Source organism: Cnephaeus nilssonii (assembly GCF_951640355.1).
Source record: "Cnephaeus nilssonii genome assembly, chromosome: 12".
NCBI classification, from domain to species: domain Eukaryota; kingdom Metazoa; phylum Chordata; class Mammalia; order Chiroptera; family Vespertilionidae; genus Cnephaeus; species Cnephaeus nilssonii.
This window is the reverse complement of record NC_137083.1, coordinates 43,138,506-43,158,769: the sequence shown is the minus strand read 5'-3', so window position 1 is coordinate 43,158,769 and position 20,264 is coordinate 43,138,506. Positions and strand designations below refer to the sequence as shown.

At 39.3% G+C, this 20,264-nt stretch overlaps 1 protein-coding gene across 2 annotated transcripts in view; it reads right to left on the bottom strand.

The window, feature by feature from the left end:
• The window catches only part of STARD3NL (STARD3 N-terminal like), a 37,047-nt gene that overhangs the window by 13,268 nt on the left and 3,515 nt on the right, over nucleotides 1–20,264 (bottom strand). Inside the window, exons 2-3 of one of the 2 annotated variants that reach the window (XM_079786591.1) lie at nucleotides 17,727–17,790; nucleotides 716–998 (exon numbers count right to left, since the gene is read on the bottom strand). In XM_079786591.1, the coding sequence (XP_079642717.1) occupies nucleotides 716–940 (225 nt within the window). In that variant the 5' untranslated portion in view covers nucleotides 941–998; nucleotides 17,727–17,790. The remainder of the gene's footprint in view (nucleotides 1–715; nucleotides 999–17,726; nucleotides 17,791–20,264) is intronic. The other variant, XM_079786592.1, reaches the window with a different exon arrangement.

Below are 20,264 nucleotides of genomic sequence, written 5' to 3'. Positions count from 1 at the left end.
TTTGGTGCACCACAGAATTTTACTAATTAGTTTATGAATGGTTGAAAATCACTGATCTATATAACTATATAAGTCAAAATATAGACAAACCTCCAAATGGTTCTACAATATTTTTATAACATATAATAATATCTTCGCAAAAAGGTAGAGTAAATAACATGCAAAATCTTAAGTATGGAAATTAGAAAAGAAGATGTAACATCTAAAACATATTCTAGAAGCATGCTACATTTTTGTGGAGCAAGGATCAGCAATCTATTTTTTGAAAAGGGCCAGGGAATAAACATTTTTGCCTTTGTGGGACAGAAGGACTCTGTCACAAATACGCAACCACTCAGCATAAAAGCCAGCTATAGACAATAAGTAAACAAATGGGCAGGGCTGTGTTCCAATAAAACTTTATTTACAAAAGCAGTCCAGCTGAATTTGACCCCCAGGCTGTAGTGTGCCAATTTTCACTATAATACAAAACACCATGAATTCAAATTCCAAAATCCCAGACAAAATGAGTTTTAAATTAACAAGGTTTCGTTTAAACAGTAAAGAAAAAGAAATGTTCAATTCAGCTGGAGATCAATATTGCCTCATTTGGGAAAAAAAACAAAACACAAAATTCACTAACTGAGACAGAAATGATATAAAAAAAATAAGAAAATGGTTTTGTCTCTGGAAACAATTCTTATACTGTTACAGGAAAAAAAAAACACACACTTACATTTAACTCTATTATCCACAGTAATGTTACAAATAAGAGGTCAAAGGTGACAAACAAACAGAAAGTCCTCCTGACATCAGATATGCCTTTCTTTTCCCTTCCTTCATAGGACTCAATCCTGGCCATGAGCTGTGTAGGGTTGATGGAATGGACATCACGCAGAGAAGCGCGAGAGCTCTGGCTCCCTGTGAGAGCGTTCTCCATGTCTGCTGGCAGGGAGTTCATCCTGGAGGGGAGTTACAGGAGCCTTTTTCCAGCTTCACCATCCCTAGAGAGAAGAGGCCTTTGGGGGATTAAAAGAGAGACACCATGTTAAATCAGAGCTGACCCAACATCACAGCATTACCCCCACCTCCATACAACTGTTTCTCTAATGGAGCACAGAACGTCTTCACTGAAAACATTTATGTTTTGATGAAAACATAAATTGAAAGTGAAAGAAGAAGCAATTCTTAATGTTAACAATTAATACTACAAAAGAGCTGTATGGAAAAGAATGGCAATAGAGAAGAATGCAAACTTACAGTGTACAGGATAAAGACAGGATGTTAACCCCAACAAAAAGGTGTGCCCGATAACCTGGAGAAGGTCCGTTGGTGAGCAAGCCAAGCCAGTTCTCTTGCTGTGCCAAGAGGAAAACATCTACAATTCTGTCATCACCCACAGACTAGGAAAACTTTAACTGAATAGCTTCCCAGAGAGCATGTAACCAGAATGTGTAAACTATAAAAATGTGCCCTAAAGAGGAATTGCTTTCCACCAAAGGTATCTAAATAAACTAAAGTTCGTATTTCCCCATCACCTCTTAATGAATAAGCATGTTTCTGGGCTTCTTCTTTATAAAGAAATACACACACTGCAACAAGTTCAGCAACACATAAATGCCCCACTGGTAATTACAGTAGTTACACACTCCTATAGGGAGGTGCAGAACCTCCTCCCCCAAGGCCAGGATGTACTTCCATAGTAAAAGTAAAAGATCTAGTGCTATAAATGGTTTGATGTCCTTATGGAGGAGGCAAAGTCATCAAGTAGAAGGTATGGTGGATGGTAGTTCTTTTTGCCAAAGATTTCAGTTTCCCTGCCTATGGGACGATTTATTATATACCCGTGGCTCTATTGAATGATGTGCCTTTCTTTAGCCAACGTAATGTGGACAGAAGTTTGTGTCACTCCAGATCTTAAGAACAAGTGCATCGTTTATCATGCTCTCGTTTCTTCCTGCCACAATGACTAGCAATGTCCAGATAAAGAAGACCATTTTCAAGATGGGTAAAATAAAATTTCAAAACATTGCAAGAATTCCCCTCAAGTAATATAATCCCATTTGGTAATATTCACAGTCCAGGACTCTGTCTCTTTACACTTGACCCTCATTTCTCTCCCTTCTCACACTCAAACAAAAGTCTGTTCCACATTTTCATACAGTGTGGTGATAAAATGACATTTTGAAAACAATTTGGTAACATGAACTAAGATACTTTAAGATGTTTATACTTCGTGATCTAGTAACCCTACTTCAAATCTAACAGAAATTAAACGTAGACCTTCAAGGGAAAAGTTGATCTATGTCATTAGACGTGGGGTTAGTGATTACCTTTGAGAAAGAGGGAGGGAAGAGTGACAAGGGGCACGAGCATGGCCAAGTTCTATTTCCTGGCCTGTGTAGTGCTAATGTGGCTATGCTCACTTAGAAAAATTCACTGACATGGGCAGTAGTTTCAGTGGTGTGCTGACTTGTGAAAAATTCAAATGCTTATATGTACACATACATGAATTGGGTATGTTATCTTTCAATAGAAGTCTCTATCAAAAAATACTTTATCATAATATATCTATAATAATACCAAGTAGAAAACAACCTAAATATCTAATAATAGGAGACTAATTAGATAAGTCATAGTATAGTTATAACACAGTCATTAAAATAAATACTTATAAAGCATTTATAATGACTTGGAAAATGCTTGTGTTATAATAACTAGATTAAAATCTAGCTACTAAATGGAATACATACATACACACAGTATGATCACAACTTTGTAAAATAGAAAAACCATATGTTTAGAAGAATGTACCTATGAAATATATCATATGTTAATACTGATTATATCTGATTGATAAGATTATATTTTCTCCTCCTTTTACTTTTTCCATATTTTTAAAACAATTCTTTATTGTTGAAAATATTACATTTCCCCCCATTGGCCCCCTCCAGCTCGCCCTTGTCCCCCTGCCCCAGGCCCTCACTACCCCATTATCTATGTCCATGACTTTTTCCATATTTAAAATTTTCTTATTTTGCACATATTATATTTTACAACAGAAGGAACTAAAATTCAAATGTAATTTTGTTAGCATCCTGGACAGATGTCCTAGGACTTTATGAAGCTCTTTCTCTCTTTTTAACCCATCTGGGCAACAGTAGATAACAGCATTTTGGTCATTCAATTTGCCTCCTGAGAGTCAGCAAATCAGCAAAGTACTTTGAAAAACTCAACAGAAGTCCACTTCAGTGTTTTGTAAAAGAAAGTATAAATTGAAATTATATCTACACAATATCTGTCTCAATGAGATCAATACCATCCTAGTAGAAGGAATACCAATATTCCCTAGAACATTTGCTCTTAAAACAAAGCTTGCAAAATACTAGATTCATCTGCCAGACTTTTAAAAGTTAATTCTGAAACAATAAGTAAAAATGAATGTAACCAATATGCCTTCTGTGACGAAATACAGATTTCAGAATGGAAAAGATGGCTGAGCTGTCTCTAAAACTGAACCTGGATGAAAATAGACGTATTTCTGCAACAACACATGCTACATTAAGAAAAAGCAATATATATATAATTTTTAAGCCAGTCTAATTATCTATTTAAATTCTTAAAGCCATTAAAATGTACAGAAAATTCAACAAAATCATTCCCAAAGTAATTAGATCATTTTCTTAGTCTCATTCATTCCTCCTTTCCCTAAGCCCACTTCTCATGAATTATAAAAAATAAAAATAAAAATAAATCACTAACTCTAGGAATCTGAGGCCACTTCAAACTATAAACTGACATCATACAATGATGTACACCTGTCTTAGGAAATTAGAATTATTATATAATTTTAACATGTCTGCATATAACTACTACTTAGCTAGTATTTATAGATACTTGCATAGCTTCCTATCTAATAAAAGAGTAATATGCAAATTGACCATCACTCCAACACACAAGATGGCCGCCCCCATGTGGTCAAAGACGGCTGCCCCCATGTTGACACAAGATGGCCTCCACAAAATGGCCAACAGGGGAGGGCAGTTGTGGGCAACCATGCCTACAGGGTAGGGCAGTTAGGGGTGACCGGGCCAGAAGAGGAGGGCAGTTAGGGGTGACCAGGTCAGCAGGGGAGGGCAGTTGGGGGGACCAGGCCTACAGGGGAGGGCAGTTGGGGGAACCAGACCAGCTGGGGAGAGTAGTTAGGTGTGACCAGGCCTGCAGGGGAGGGCAGTTGGGGGCAACCAGGCCTGCAGGGGAGGGCAGTTGGGGGTGACCAGGCCTATAGGAGAGGGCAGTTAGGGGTGACCAGGCCTGCAGGGGAGGATAGTTAGGGGTGACCAGGCTGGCAGGGGAGGGCAGTTAGGGGTGACCAGGCTGACAGGGGAGGGCAGTTAGGGGCAATCGGGCCCGCAGGGGAGCAGTTAGGCGTTGATCAGGCTGGCAGGAGAGTGGTTAGGAGGTGATCAGGCTGGTAGGCAGAAGCGGTTAGGGGCAATCAGGCAGGCAGCCAGGCGATCGGTTGGGAGCCAGCAGTCCTGGATCTGGGACCACTTGAGGGATGTCCGACTGCCCGTTTAGGCCCGATCCCAGGCAATCGGACATCCCTCGAGGGGTCCCAGATTGGAGAGGGTGCAGACTGGGCTGAGGAACACACACACACACACACACACACACACACACACACACACACACACACCCGTGCACGTGCACGGAGCCTCTAGTTAATAATAAAGTTACCCAAAGCACAGATTGCTCTAAGCAGCTTGACTCCCATCAGATTGATCTCTTTCTGGGACAGAGAGAAATCTTAAGTGAGAAAAAGCTTCCTTTAATGTGTAAAGAAGATACTTCCTAAGCCTCTTTCTAGTCTACAACTGTGGGACTTCATCCTAACCATGTCCTTCAGAGGATTTAGTTCAAGTGCCAGTTCCTTCAGGAAGACTTCCCTAAAATGCTCCCTGTGTCCCCAGGAACTACCACAGTACACAGCACACAGCAGGGACAAAACAAATGTTGACTGAATAAATGTTATCAACCAGATGTAACACAGAGTCTAGCACAGAGCAGGATCTCAAAATTCTCTGCTGAACTGAGGCAACTACAACTGTTCATTTCTGAGGAAGAACTGGGATCTTTTCCTAGATATAATTTAAGAAGTATTAAATATTCAGTTCTTAGTACTGAGATCCTCTCTGGTGTTGGCTTAATTTACAATTCAAGATTTATTCCAACCATGGAGAAAGCATGGGGGATGAGGAGTGGGGTCAAGAATTATAAAACAAAGAAAAACATCCCCTTATCTTTTTCTCAAATTTGTGTGAGGAGATTGAGAATCCTCTTTTGTTTTTTGGTCTATGAAAACGAGATTTATTTAGTTGTTTTATCTATCCTCTACTGGAGTATACTAGCCAGCTATTTCTATAATTATGCTGTATTAACAAACTATCCCCAAATTCAATGGCTTAAAAAAATCTACATTTATTCTCAAGTTCAGAGGTCTGCAGGCTGCCTTAACTTCGGCTGATCCAGTTTGGGCTCAGCTGGCCAACTCTGCTACACGCTGTGCTTAGAGAACTCAGGTGGGTGGGTCTAGGTCTTCTTCCTGTCTGTCATCCTCCTTGGTCAAGCATGTTCTTTTTTGGGGGGCCAGAGGGGTGGGTGGGAGAAGGCATGTTCTTTTCACAGCAATTGGCAAGAGCACATTAGAATAGCTAGAACATGTAAACACACTTAACATCTCTGTATATACATCATGTCTACTCACATTCTATCGGCCAAAGTATATTTCAAGGCCAAACCTAAAGGCAGTAGAGCTGGGATGTATACTCCACCCAAAGAGGAAGAGTAGGTAAGAGAATAGTTGTTGATTAATATTCCAACCTAGCACAGCTATCAATGTTCTAAATCACAGGATGACAAACTAGAGCCTGCAGGTTAAATATGGCCCGCTGCCTGGTTTTGAACATCGACGTTTTATTAGAACGCCACCAGATCCACTCTTATTGCCTATGGATGCTTTCACATGAAGATGGCACAGATAAATTACTGCAACGGAGACCATATGGTTAGCAAAGCCTAAAACGTTTATTTTATTATCTGCATCTTTTTTCTAGAAAGAGGGACTACTGTTTTTATCAGCTTCTCAAAGGGGACCAGGGTAAGACTGAGAGTTATTCAGATTAGGCTAATTGACAAATATTAATTTGCATGCCCTTAAACTTGTAATTCATTCTTATTTTCCACAGGTTGCTCTAGTGACACACTACAGTTTAGGTACTGATGGTCTTATGTTGGCTTATCTGAAGGCCACTTCAACAGTACTTACAGTTGAAGACCTTCTTCTCTTTTATTCCACACTACTAAAACTGGAGAAAAATTCTACCCCTCTGTACTGGTAGCTTCCTAAATGAGAACATCTTTCCCATGTGAAAATAAAAACAAAAATTGTATTTATAAGATCATTTATTAAATAGTGTGGACCAAATGGGGCCATGTATTAACCCTGACAAGCTCAGGAAAGGCCTACATGGTGGACTTACAAACTCAGAGATCTAAAGGAATCACATAGGATGGTCTGAAATTAAAACCTTTTAACTAAATGCAGTGTATAGCAGGTAGTCATGTCCTAGGCTAGAATATGCCCTGACAAAAGTCCATTTTTACCTTAATTCAGCCTGTGTATTGTCTTTTTGCATCTATGATAACATTACTTTGGAATGTCAGGGTAACTTCCCTTTTACCAGACCCTCACGGCACAACCAGTGCACCAAGACAGAGACCACAAATCCTCTTATTGTTATTGAGTTAATTGTTGACTGTCAACTATACTGTACCTACCTATGTAAAAGAAGCATGTGTCTACATTTTACTTTTTATCCAATCCCAGAATTCCCACCTAACCCCACCCCCTGCTCTGCTTTCTCTAATCTCCCTAATCTATTACCAATGGATTTCATGTTGCCCACTTACGTTTTCTCTTTTGATTGTAATGTATAGAATATGATGCAAAACTGCCGTTCTCTGGAACAATTTTCTCAATCCAATGTCCACAGTTTGGCTCAAATAAACTCATAAAAATTCTCTGCAGGTTTGAATGCTTATGTTGACAACAGTTTACTGAGACCTTTAACAGACCACAAACTCCTTAATCTTGCCTAATCTAGCACATGACCTAATTTTATCTACTTCTCTAGTACCACTTCACCATGCTAAAAATCACAAGCAGTTTCCTTAAAAAAAAAAAAATCACATTCTCTGGAACCTCTGTCTCTATTTTTCTCTCTATATGGAGTGCTACTCTCCTTACCTCTATGGCTCTTACTCTTCCTATCAGCCTTAACGCAAAGGTCACTTTCTTAGGGAAACTTTTGATTCCTCCTACTCTTTCTTCCATACCTATCAGAGAATAGTGTTCGCCAAGCATGTCAAACTCAAAGGCTAACATGGGCCAAATAAAGAAGGTTTAAGTTTATGTGGGCTGCAAAAAAAACAAAAGCTTCAATTTTCATAGAAACGTAGGTTTATTTCGAAAGAAGACATGCTGAATACAAAGGGCTAAAATAAATGAGTAATCGTTAACATAAAATAATAGAACATTTTTATAAAAATTAGTATTTTTTCTTGAACATTAATTACCAGATACTGAACAACTGCACAAATTAATAAGCATAATTTATTAATTAACTAATAATTAATAACCTATTTAATAAACCTATTGTTTTTGTTCTCCAAAAGCAAAATATTTCCTGTTGCATACACCAAACAAGTCAGTACAAGACTAATGACATGGCAATCAGCTGCTAAAATATTCGCTGCTAGTATTAGTGGAAAGAAATAGTGTGCTTGTGTGTAAGGGAAATGAATGCAACATGATTACAGTAATCAGTCGTTAGCAAACGTTGTAGTTCGTTATTAATGACTAGTGGCCCGGTGCATGGATTTGTGCACATTGAAAGGAAATTAATTCGAAGAAATATTTCAATATCGCTATTCACCCTTTCTCTATAATAGAAATATCAACAAAAACAACCAAATTCACAACTGACGATGACAGATTGAAACACACACGTGATTGGTGCCAGTGAGAGCTTTATATATATTACGCATGCGTGAGTCAAGGTTTATTTTTAAATTGCCAGTGCGCATCATATGTACCAGCTGGTTGGATGGTCGGACGGACGGACAGTCAGTCACTTAGCCTTTTACATATATAGATTATGTATAACAAGATATTGTAAAAATTAAGTTATGAAATTTTTATTAAAACGTTTCTTACATACTGTTATATTGGCTGGGCCACAAAAATATTCGTTGTGGACCACATGCGGCTTGTGGGCCATGAGTTTGACATGCTTGGTGTACCCAGACCTACATAATGACTCCTCTTATGCTGCATAAGATTATTTTTGCTCTACATTTTCCCTAAAGGAAACCAACAGCTCACTTAGGATATTGTGATTCACCTATTTACCAGTTTCTTTATTCTGAGCTTCATATGGGGAGTGGGGGAAAACTAGAGACAAAGGGGGGGAGGCATTTAATATAACAAAATATATAACACACTAAGGAATAAATTTAACAAAAATATGCTAAGTCCTAACACTGAAAACTTCAAAACACAGTTTAGAGAAATAAAAGATGAAAACAAATGGAGAGATATACTATGGTTATAGATATGAAGAATTCATATTGTTAATATTTCAATTCTCCCCAAATTCTGAGTTGATCTACAGACTCAACTCAATCCCAATCATAATCAATCAAGGCTTTTGTAGACTTGACAAGGCAATTCTAAAATGTATATAGAAATGCAAAGAAATGAAAAGAGCCAAAACAATCTTGAAAAAAAACAAAATTGGAACTCACACTAATAACTTTCTATAAAGCTTCAGTAATAAAAACAATGTGAAACTAACATAATGATCAACAAATAGGTTAATGGAACATAATGGAGAGCCTAGAATTAGGCCAGCACTAATATGATCATTGGACTTCTAACAAAGATGTCAAAACAATCCAATGATGAAAAGAAAGTTTGTTTTCAACAAATGATGATGGGTCAACCAGATAACAAAACTGAAAAAAAGCAAAACAACTTTAAACCCTAACTCACACCATGCAAAAAGTAAGATAATGTAGGAACACAGTTTTACAACCTTTCTGCAAGCAAAGATTTCTTAGAGAAGACACAAAAGCCACATCATCTGAAAAAAAATTGTATAGGCTTGTCTTCAGGAGTTCCTGCTAGCCCATGTGAAACAATTCGAACATGAAAAGGAGTAATTTTTAGAATTTATATTTAGAAAAATTAGAAGTTCCACAAGTCCACAGTAATCCTATATAATAAAAGCCTAATATGCTAAGTGTCTGGTTGACTGGCCGGGCGTTCAACCAATCAAAGCGTAATATGCTAAAGACATGCTAAGGCCGCTCAACTGCTTGCTGTGATGTGCACTGACCACCAAGGGGCAGGTGCTCTGACCGTTAGGTTAGCTTGCTGCTGGGGCCCAGCTGATTGGGACTGAGTGAGATGGGCCGGTCATGTCCTAGAGCCCTCCCGCGGTCCCTCCCTGGCCCCAGTCGTGCACCGGTGGGGTACCTCGGCCTGGCTTGCGCCCTCTCGCAATTCGGGACCCCTCAGGGGAAGTCAGAGAGCCGGTGCTTAATGTAGTGCTTATCTATATGTATAAAAGGCTAATCTGCAAAGTGTCCCCTTGGGAGTTTGATGGGAGACCGGGAGTTCAATCGCTTGCTAGGATGTGCACTGACCACCAGGGGGTGCATGGAACGAAGGAAGGCCCCGGCCAGCAGCTAGAAGGCCCCAATTGGCCCTGATCACTGGCCAGGCCTAGGGACTCTCCCTGTACACAAGTTTCATGCACCAGGCCTCTAGTACTGTATAAAGGAGAGATGGAGTAGAAGCTCTTCTTTACAGAAAAAAAAAAAAGGTCCAATAGAAAAGATAGAAGAAATAATAAAATTAGAAAAAACAAAAGTTTGTAACCCTAGTTGAAGTAACTAATTTAGACATATATATATATTTAATCCTCATCTAAGGATATGTTTTTATGGATTTTTAGAGGGAGAAAAAGGGAGGGAGAGAGAAACATCGATGTGAGAGAAACATCAATTGATCGGTTGCCTCCCATACGGATTGAACCTGCAACTTTTGGTGAACAGAATGATGCTCCAACCAAATGAGCCACCCAGCCAAGGCTAGGCAAAAATTTTTAGTAAATGCTAAAAATTATTAAAAGTTTGTTAGGAAATAGAATCTTTATAGTCTCAAAGTATTATCCCTCCGATTATTTAATTTCATTAAGGGATAATGTACCTTTGTTACTGGACTACTGGACCAGGACTGGGCCCAGAGTGGGTCTGCCTCAGGCAGGTCGGTAGTGTGTAATTTTGCTACTGTTATGAATCGTAATGTAAATATCTGTGTTTTCCGATGGTCTTAGGCTCTACAGCAAAATTACAGTTATGAAGTAGCAACGAAAATAATTTTATGGTTGGGGGTCACCACAACATGAGGAACTGTATTAAAGGGTCACGGCATTAGAAAGGTTGAGAACCACTGCTCTAGAGCAAGCCTGGCCCGGGTCTTTGTCTTGAGGGTTTTTATCTTTCTTCTATGGGGGAGAATCTTAGGGGAGGGTTTCAGTAGAATATTCATCAGCTTTCCAGATACTTTCTAATATGTTGGTGCATCAAATTGAGCATATAGGGGAGTTTGGGATTATTCGTTGGTCTGCTTTACTGTTTCACTTTTACCTTGGGTCTAATCGGACTTTGTTATTTGTTCACCTGGCTTCCTCTGTTCTAGGGTCTAGCTGGCACAAATGGCATTAACTGGGTCTCTGTCCTCTATTTCCCTGACCAGGGTGATTTTAAGCTATGTATTCTCTGGTTAGGGAGGATAGGTATAAACTATTTGCTCTCAAGTATCCTTGGTTAGGGCAGATAAGTTCTTGCAAATTACTAGCTCACTGTAGGTTGTTCAAATTGTTTAATTTTGTTTCAGCTTCCCCATTCCCATGCCCAGGAATTTCCTAGCTTCTTACTACCCTGCCTCACCTTCACAGTAGAATGATATGGCAGTCACCACTTATACCAAATAATCAAACAGTATCACCAACATTGAAACAAACTGACATTATGTGCCTTCTGATGTAACACAGTAAGAAGTACATGATATCAATTATCGATTATGATATACCCTTACCAACAATGTTTAATCTAAATTTAGTCATAAAGAAACAATCAGACAAACACAATACATGGGACATTCTACAAGACAGCTATCATGAACTCTTCAGAGAAATCAATGTGATAAAATGCAAAACAAAAACAAAAAGAAGGAAAAGTGGTATGGATACTCTTCAAACTTAAAAAAGCATTAAGAGACATGAACATCAACTGCAAGGCACAAGCCAAAACTGAATCCCGAATAAAAAATTAAAAAAAAAAAAGAAAAGCTACAAAAGACAATTGGGGAGTTGGTTATGGTTTGAAATACTGGTTATGTAGGAGAGTGCCTTTGTTCTTAAGAGATGAATGCTGGAGTACGGAGTAGTAAGTGCCATGATATACAGAACTTACATTAAGAATAGTTCAGAAAATCATAAGAACATAAGGATGTTTTATATATATATATATATATATATATATATATATATATATATATATATATATATTACAAGATAAATATATTTAGACATAATGTGTATATGGTATTGATAATGAAGAAAAGAAAATGGCATGAGAATAACTTTGCATATTGGAACTAATCAATCCTGTTAAGCTAGCAAGCAATCCTTCATTTTAATTACATTCTGTGGTTTTGCCTTTATAAATCCTTTCTTTGTTCTATTCAGAGAGCATTTTGGGTTGCTAACTGAATTTGCATCTCCAGCAATCCTTTTGCTCATATAAATGCCTTTTGTTCTTTCTTACAGCTTGAACCTCTTCTTTGGTTAACAGTATATATAAGTATATGCAGTACATATAGATATGGAAGAGAGTAAAGACAAGTTTTCATTACAAAAAAAATCATTAACTTTGCTATTAGTATAAGCTCATAAAAGCACAGAGCAAGGAAACAGAATAATCCTAGAAAATTTCTTAAATAATTCTACAAATAGAATGAACATGGATTTTATACACATCTTTGTATAATAACTTCTGTATACAGCAGTTTGAGAGGCCATGACAGATTAAAAGGAAAACCTATACTTACTAGATTTCTGGGTATCCAAATCATTCTGCCTTTTATATAACTACTAGAGGCCCAGTGCACAAAATTCGTGCATGGGAGGGGGATCCTTCAGCCCAGCCTGAACCCTCTCCAATCTAGGACCCCTCGGGGGATGTCCAACTGCCAGTTTAGGACATCCCCTGTGGGATCAGGCCTAAACCAGCAGTTGGATATCCCTCTCGCTCCAGGACCTCTGGTTCCTAACCACTTGTCTGCCTGCCTGATCGCCTCTAACCCCTCTGCCTGCCTGCCTGATCGTCCCTAACTGCCTCTACCTGCCGGCCTGATCACCCCTAACTTGCCCCCTGCCAGCCTGATCGCCCCTACCTTGCCCCCTGCCAGCCTGATCACCCCTGCCTTGCCCCCCTGCCAGCCTGATCGCCCCTAACTTGCCCCCCTGCCAGCCTGATCGCCCCTGCCTTGCCCCCCTGCCAGCCTGATAGACCCTAACTTGCCCCCCTGCTGGCCTGATTGACCCTAACCACCTCAGCCCTCGGCCTAAGCTGCAGTCTGACCTCCCTCTGTGGGAGGCAACCTGGCGATCAGGGGAAGGCACTGCCCCCATTACCCTGCTGCTGCTGCCACTGCTGGCCTGAGCGTGGGCCCTTCACAGCTGTGCCTCAGCCCTTTCGCAGCCGCCCATGGCTGCCTGAGCCTCGGCCCTCGCAGCCACTGCGGCTTTGTCCAGAAGGACGTCCAGAAGACGTCCGCCCTAATTAGCATATTACCATTTTATCAGTATAGATTAAATCACCTAGACACAAGTGGAGATTTGATTATAGAAGTTAAAGACTTCTAATTTGTGACTGCAGATAGGAGTCACTCTGTCTGAATCTTGAGCCAATGCCAAGTACCTATGAAGTTCTTTTTGTTGTTGTAAGGCTTAAGTGAAACAGTGGAGTGTACGTTGTGCAATGGTCTGGGATCTAGTTTGCTCAGTTCTTTAGTGAAAATGTGCCCAAGATATCACTTTACTATAAGTGTTTAAAAGCCAAATTGTCCATCATTTGTTCCATACATTAGTACTCATATACTTCCCAGACACTTAGGGAAATCGATTTTTTTATAAAGCATCACCCATCAAGGCTCAGGCATATACTATCTGCTCTTATTCATGCAGATGACTTACTACACTGGTACCTACATTTCAACAGCATTTCCTTCTGTTCTTTCTCTTACTTTTCTTTAAGAATTTAGAAGTCCAACTACATAGTAATATCTCGATATATTATTTCCATGGTTTTATTCCAAACACCAATTTTCTAGATCTCATACTTTCTAGTATTGTTTACATTTGTTTGAGACATAATGAAAGTCTTTTTCCATCTCAATAAATTTGCTCTCTTCACACTGCATTCTGCCCTCTTCCTCCCACATATAAAGGCACACTATTAAAATTCCATGTCATTCTTGCAGTCTTATCTCATCCACTAATTTCTGTTAATATCAGCAGATATAAGTAATGCCCATAAACAGAATTTAACCTTTTGACAATCTGCTTCAAGATTCATATTTACTTAGAAATTATTTTTTTAATTTTAATTTATTGTTTAAAGTATTACAAATAGTAGTACATATGTCTCCTTTTTTTCCCCATTGACCTTTCCCCGGCCTCCCCTATACTTAGAAATTATCATCAATGACTTGGAAAAATTAAAGCAAAAAAAAAAAAATGTTATGGTGTTTTTAAGTCACTGCTCTAACAGACAGTAATTTATCTTCTAAGCCCAAACTTTTTTAAAAATACATTTTTATTGATTTCAGGGAGGAAGGGAGAGGGAGAGATAGAAACATCAATGATGAGAGAGAATCATTGATTGGCTGCCTCCTGCATGCCCCCTACTGGGGATCAAGCCCGCAACCCAAGCATGTCCGGGAATCGAACTGTTAACTCCTGGTTCAACCACTGAACCACACCAGCCAGGCCCAAACTTGTTCTTATAGCTACTTAATTTCTAAGTGATCTATCTCTATAGCAATATTTAAAATGTTACTGAACTTTTATTTGACATATAAATTAAGATTTAAAGATGGTTGAGTAAATGCACACCAATGTTTTCATGGTTTTTGAGGCAAACTAAAACATATATTGAGAAACTGAATCTGGATGTGTACAATAAGATTTAAGAATTGCACTTGATTTTTGAAAATTCAAAGTTTGCCAAGAATATACTACATCTACTTTATTTACTCCACAAATATGTTCTGTGCACCAAAAATGTTTCAGATCTTCCTCTGAACAGTGGGGATGTAGCAATGAACAAAACTGAAAAAATTTCCTACCCTCACAGAACTTACCTCCTTGGGACAGAGGATAAAGGAGAATTGTAATTTGAAAATGAGTGGTCAGGATGAGCTCAATGAGAAGGTGCTGCAAAGACTAGTGGGAGATAAGAGAGAAATTCCCTGTAAATACCAGGAGAAAGAACAGTGCAGGTAGAGGGAACAGTAAGGGCAAAGCTCTGAGGAGAGGTAGAATTGGCCATGTAGGACAAGCATGTCAAACTCAAAGGCTAACACGGGCCAAATAAGCAAGGTTTAAGTTTATGTGGGCCCCACAAAAACAAAAGCTTCAATTTTCATAGAAACATAGGTTTATTTCGATAGAGACATGCTGAATACAAAGGGCTGGATAGATGAGTAATTGTTAACATAAAATAATAGAACATTTTTTTAATTTCCAATAATTATTTACTTTTTTGCATTTTAATTTCTTTATTGATTAAGGTATTACATATTTGTCCTCATCCCCCCAATACTCCCCCCACACACACACACCCACACATGCCCTCACCCCCTGTTGTCTGTGTCCACTGGTTAGGCTTATATGCATGCATACAAGTCCTTTGGTTGATCTCTCCCCTTTACCCCCACCCTCCCCTACCTTCAATAATAGAACATTTTAATAAATGTTGATGTAGGAGTTCAACCAGGTCATCAGCTTTCAGCACTGCTGGAGATGACAGTGGAAGAGTAGCAGTAGATGATAACAGAAAAGGTAACAACAGGCAGGGGACATTATACTCCATGATGATAAAGACTCTGAATGAGATAGGAAGCAAGTGGAAGGTTTTCAGTAGAGAAACATGATCCAGCTAAAACTTTAAGAGGCTCTCCAGCTAAGAACCATAGAAGTGGCAAGACCAGTTAGTGGACTATGACAATAATTCAAGAAGAGAGATGACATATTGACTTAGTAGACTCGAGTTGTGGTAGTGCAGGTGGTGAGACTGATTGGCTCTAAATACAGAGCCAGAAGCATGTTGTGATGGGAGGGATAGGGGTATGGGATAAAGGAAGGACTGAGGGAAAACTGCCAGATTTATAGTCTGATGAAATGGAAAGATGGGAGTTATGTACTGAAATGGAGAAGATAGAGAGGGGCAACTTTGAATAAGAATATCAGTTTAGTTTGGACATAAGAAGTATGTGATGCTTATTAATATTCAAGTGGAAACAAAGTAAGTGGTTGGACATAAGTCAGGAGTTCAGTGGAGAGGTGTGAGCTAGAGATAGCAATTTGGGAACAGATAGATGGAACTTAAAGCTTTGAGCTATTAATTGCTTGTAGTAAGTGCTAATTGCTTGTAGTAAGTGCAAGCAATTTTCAAACAAATGCTCTCTATTCTCAGGACAGAACTGGCAATCTTATTGATTTAGATCTGAAAATCATTAGTACCTCAAGGCAGTGAGCTCACTGCTCTCCCGGGAAGAGAAGGTGGCTAAAAGTGTACGCTTCTTTTAGTAACTACTTTCTTCATCTTAAAGACCAGAATTAAAAATGTGTTTATCACACATTCTTCATAGCCTCCCTAGACCTACCTTCTCTATACAGACAAAACAGGAAGATAAATTCCAAGGAGCCCACCAATAAGTAGATAGCAAAGCTGCCAAGGTGGCCATTCAGAGTCAAACAACACAAGACTTCTTTCAACAACACAAGACTTCTTCTCTAGAGAGACGAGGGATCCTGCAAGTGTCACTTTAACTGACAGAGCAATCTTCTACTCCCTGCTCCTATGGTGGCTCTACAGCTGGTAGAAGTAGCACACCGATAACAATGCTAAGTTAGACATGACATCAACTGCCCCTGGAGTTTTCCGAGGCCAACTTCCTATTTCAGAAACTAGAGCAAGTCAATAAAAGAGAATGCTATCCACACGTTTGCCCAGGAATATCTAACCAACAGGCAGAAGTTACATATATTGTACTTTGATATACAAGGCTGATACAAAGTTTATAAAAAAAAAAGTACTAATGTTTACTATGAAGGAAGGTTTGAGGTCCAAAGCTTGGTGCATGTGACAGATAAGGAAATCCCAAAATCTTAATGCCTAGATTTTAAAAATATCAGTAGTCAGTACCCTTGTCTTTTTTCATCAGACTTCATCACACAAGAAACCAGACCCTCAAAATATCAGCATCAGATGACTTTTTCAACCTAGCTCATGATGCAGAAAACAGAATCACATAAACATAAGACTCAATGCAACTATAGGCTAATATATCCAGAAAACAGTTTATGAATTATAGCCTAATAATGAGAAAGGGCTCAGATATCACAAAAGTAGTAGGGCTGAAACTGGACAACCAATGGGTACAGGCCGCCTGTCACTACTTGAGCCAATTAAGCAGAAACTGGGCTGAATCATATTCCATTAATATGATCAGGTCATCCAAGAAAATTTGCTTGGCACCCCCAACCCCCCAATAAACCAGCTGCTTAGATTGGGTAAGACAAAGATTACATGAGAAAGTAGGCAAAAGGATTAAGAATGGGTATAACGGTTACAGGCAATACAGGGCAGGGACTCCACTGTTTGGGAAACAAGGTTATTAATCTTTCCATATGATAATAGACTGCATTCCAAGGCTGACTCCCAGGTCAAAGGATGACTTCCAGGTCCCAGGGGCATAAAACTCCCAGCCAGGTTAGAATGTGCTTTCTTTAATCAGAACAAAGCAATCACAGTTAACAGAGCATGATTAATATTTCTTATAACTATAACTAGTCCCCGATATTTTATTTCTGCCCCTAACAGGGCCCCATTTTTAGATCACAGGATCTCAATGAAGATTTGAAACTAACTCCACTCTCAAGAAATTTGCTCTCAAATTATTTAACAAGAGGTAAGCAATTATAAATTCAAAACGGAAAACAGTAAGGCCAGCAGGAGTTCCTCTGCTACTAAAATGCAGGCAGGGAGCCTGGTCATTCAGAGAGAGTTAAACCCAGACTCAGCTGTCTAAAGGCTGTTGTGGACAAAAAAGGGCCACATGCTAACTTAGCTCAGGAAAGGCCTGCACAGTGAGTGACCTTGCAAACTCAAGAGATGTAAAGTAACCACAAAGGATGGTCTGAAATTAAAACCTTTAATTAAAAAGCAGCTTATAGTGGGTAGGCACGCCCTAGGCCAGTATCTTACCTGACAAAGATGAACTTGATCTTTACTGAGCCTATTGTCTTTTTGCATCTAAGATAGCATACCTGTGGAATGTCAGGTTAACTTGTAACTTCCCTTTTTCTGGACCCCTCAGGGCACAAGTAGTACCTGGGAAGAAACCACAAATTCCCTCATTGTTGTTATCCTGTCAATTGTCACCTGTTAACTATCCTGTGCCCACCTATGTAAAAGAAGCACGTGTCTATCATTTTTATCCAATCCCAGAGGTTCCCATCCCCCCCTTTGCTTTCTCTCACCTCCTCTAATCTATCACCAATGAATTTCATGTAAGCCACTTATATCTCCTCCTCTGATGTATAAAACAAGAGGAAAAACTGCCATTCTCCAGAGCATTATCCCAATATGCTGAGATTCTGCTTCCTGGCAATTGTCAACAGTTTGGCTCAAATAAAGTCACAAAAATTCTTTACAGGTTTGGATGCTTCTTATGTTAACACCTGTTTACATACATGGGTCTTCAGATCCCTACTAGCTGGTGCCCAGTCTGAGCTGGTTGCTTTTAGGCCAGGGTTCCAAAAGAAACACTGCCTAGTTTCACAGCTAATACTATTGCTTACTAGTTGTGCAACCTTACAAATTACTTAACTTTTCTATGCCTCAGCTTCTACTTTTAGTAAATGAGAACAATAGTAATACGCCTTACCTCAAAGATTGTTAGGAGGGATAAATTAGTTTATATAAAGCAGTGGTTCCTAAGGTGTCAGAGGCTGGGGAGACATTTCTGATTGTCACAATTTGGGAAGGTGCCCCTGGCATCTAGTGGGTAGAGCTCAAGGACTCTGTTAAATATCCTATAACGCACAGGACAGCCCCACAACAAAGAAGTATCCAAAATGTCAATAGTGCTGAGGATGAGAATCCGGACAAAGCATTTAGAAGAGCACCTGGCACAGAGGTAGCCCTCTGTGTTAATTATCAATAATGACAAAAGCAAATCCTGGCTGGTGTTTCCATCTCAGCTGATGAAACATCTAATAGCTCAAGAGCTGCTTGTGTTACCTTTGATGAATTTTACTACCATACAAATAGGGAAAGGTACTGAAAATTCTCTGGTTCCACATCATTAATTCAACAAGCAAGTGATAAATTAAAAAAATAATTATGAGAATACATTTACCTGAAACAAAAAAGCAGATAAGAATATACTCTGGCAAACAATAATGCACAATATTTGAAAAGTATAATGTTCTAAAAAATACAGGACACAGAAATTTGTGATTACCACAACTTATAAGGCACTAAGCCAAAATGTGTTGAGAATGCCTACCAGTCCCAATATATACATATTTTTTGGAAAACTAATGAGAGGAGAAGTCGAAGAGAAGCCTTTGAACCTTTTAAGGGTCTACCAAACCTGATACTACCCCCATGCCTGCCCAGGAAGATCCTGAAGCTTCCATAGCTCAGTTAAGGATCCTTGGTTAGAGGTCCTGCTTTGATCTTGAGTCACCACCAAGATGTTATCTTCCAGATCCAGGTCAACTCACAAGAAAAGCAAGCAAAACAGTCCGGAAATGACTGAGCTGCGCTGATACACTTGGGAGAGGCTTTCAGGAGTTCTGATGTAGGCCATCGGAGCCAACAATGGCCTGCACACGCTCCTGCTGCTGTGAACCAGGGGTCCTGACCAGCCTTCCTATCCCAACACTGCAGGGGTCTCGGGCTACTCTGTGCCCGCATTTTCTTATCTTTAATATTAAAAAGTGGAATAGCTGTTTGTTTGTTTTTCTGACACTATAAACACACACAACATTGATTTTTATTTGCAACAATCTCTCGTCAACATTTACAACCCAAGGATCTGAGTTCCTCTCAAGGGACCCCTTGTTAACTATAGAAGTCAGAGCCTTAACTGAAACAGGAAAGAGTCTGTGTGAATCAAAGCCAAGAAAAGCATATCAGTGCTTCTCTCAAAGATGAGGAATAAACGCAGGAATGAAACTACAGGGCTCTACAATCTACAAAAAACTTTGCACATATAACATGAATTAAGTCTCTTTCAAGTTCAAGCTAACATCTATTTGAGCACCCATGAATAAAACAGTGCGTTACCAAAGGTATCAAGATTGGTGACCTGTGCAGAGGAAAACTCCCAAAAGTGCTGTGAAAGGGACGGCTTCCATTAAGGAGACACGGGACATATCTCATTGAGCGAGTAGCACAGATGGATGCAAATGGACAGGGAGAACGCTGGCTGGATTTGTCCACCTAGAAGGCATTCCAGGCTGCAAGCAGAGTACAAACAATGGCACTGAAGTTGGAGGAAAGGCCAGGGAGTGCATTTTGGGGTACAGGGTTCATAGTGGAAGAAGGGCACTATGATTTGAGGCCAAATCACAACAGTCTTGATCATCAGTTGCGTGAACGATCTTACAGGAAAGAGATACCCGGACAAAATATCCAGTAGATGGCTTAAAGATCAAAAGCTCTCTTTTGCCTAAATTTAAATTTCTTCCAACATTTAAGAAAGAAGGTGCTAATCGATTAACATTATTCTAACTGACTAATGAAAAAGCTTCCCATACTTGTAAGCATAAGGTTAAAGCTGGAAAACAATAACA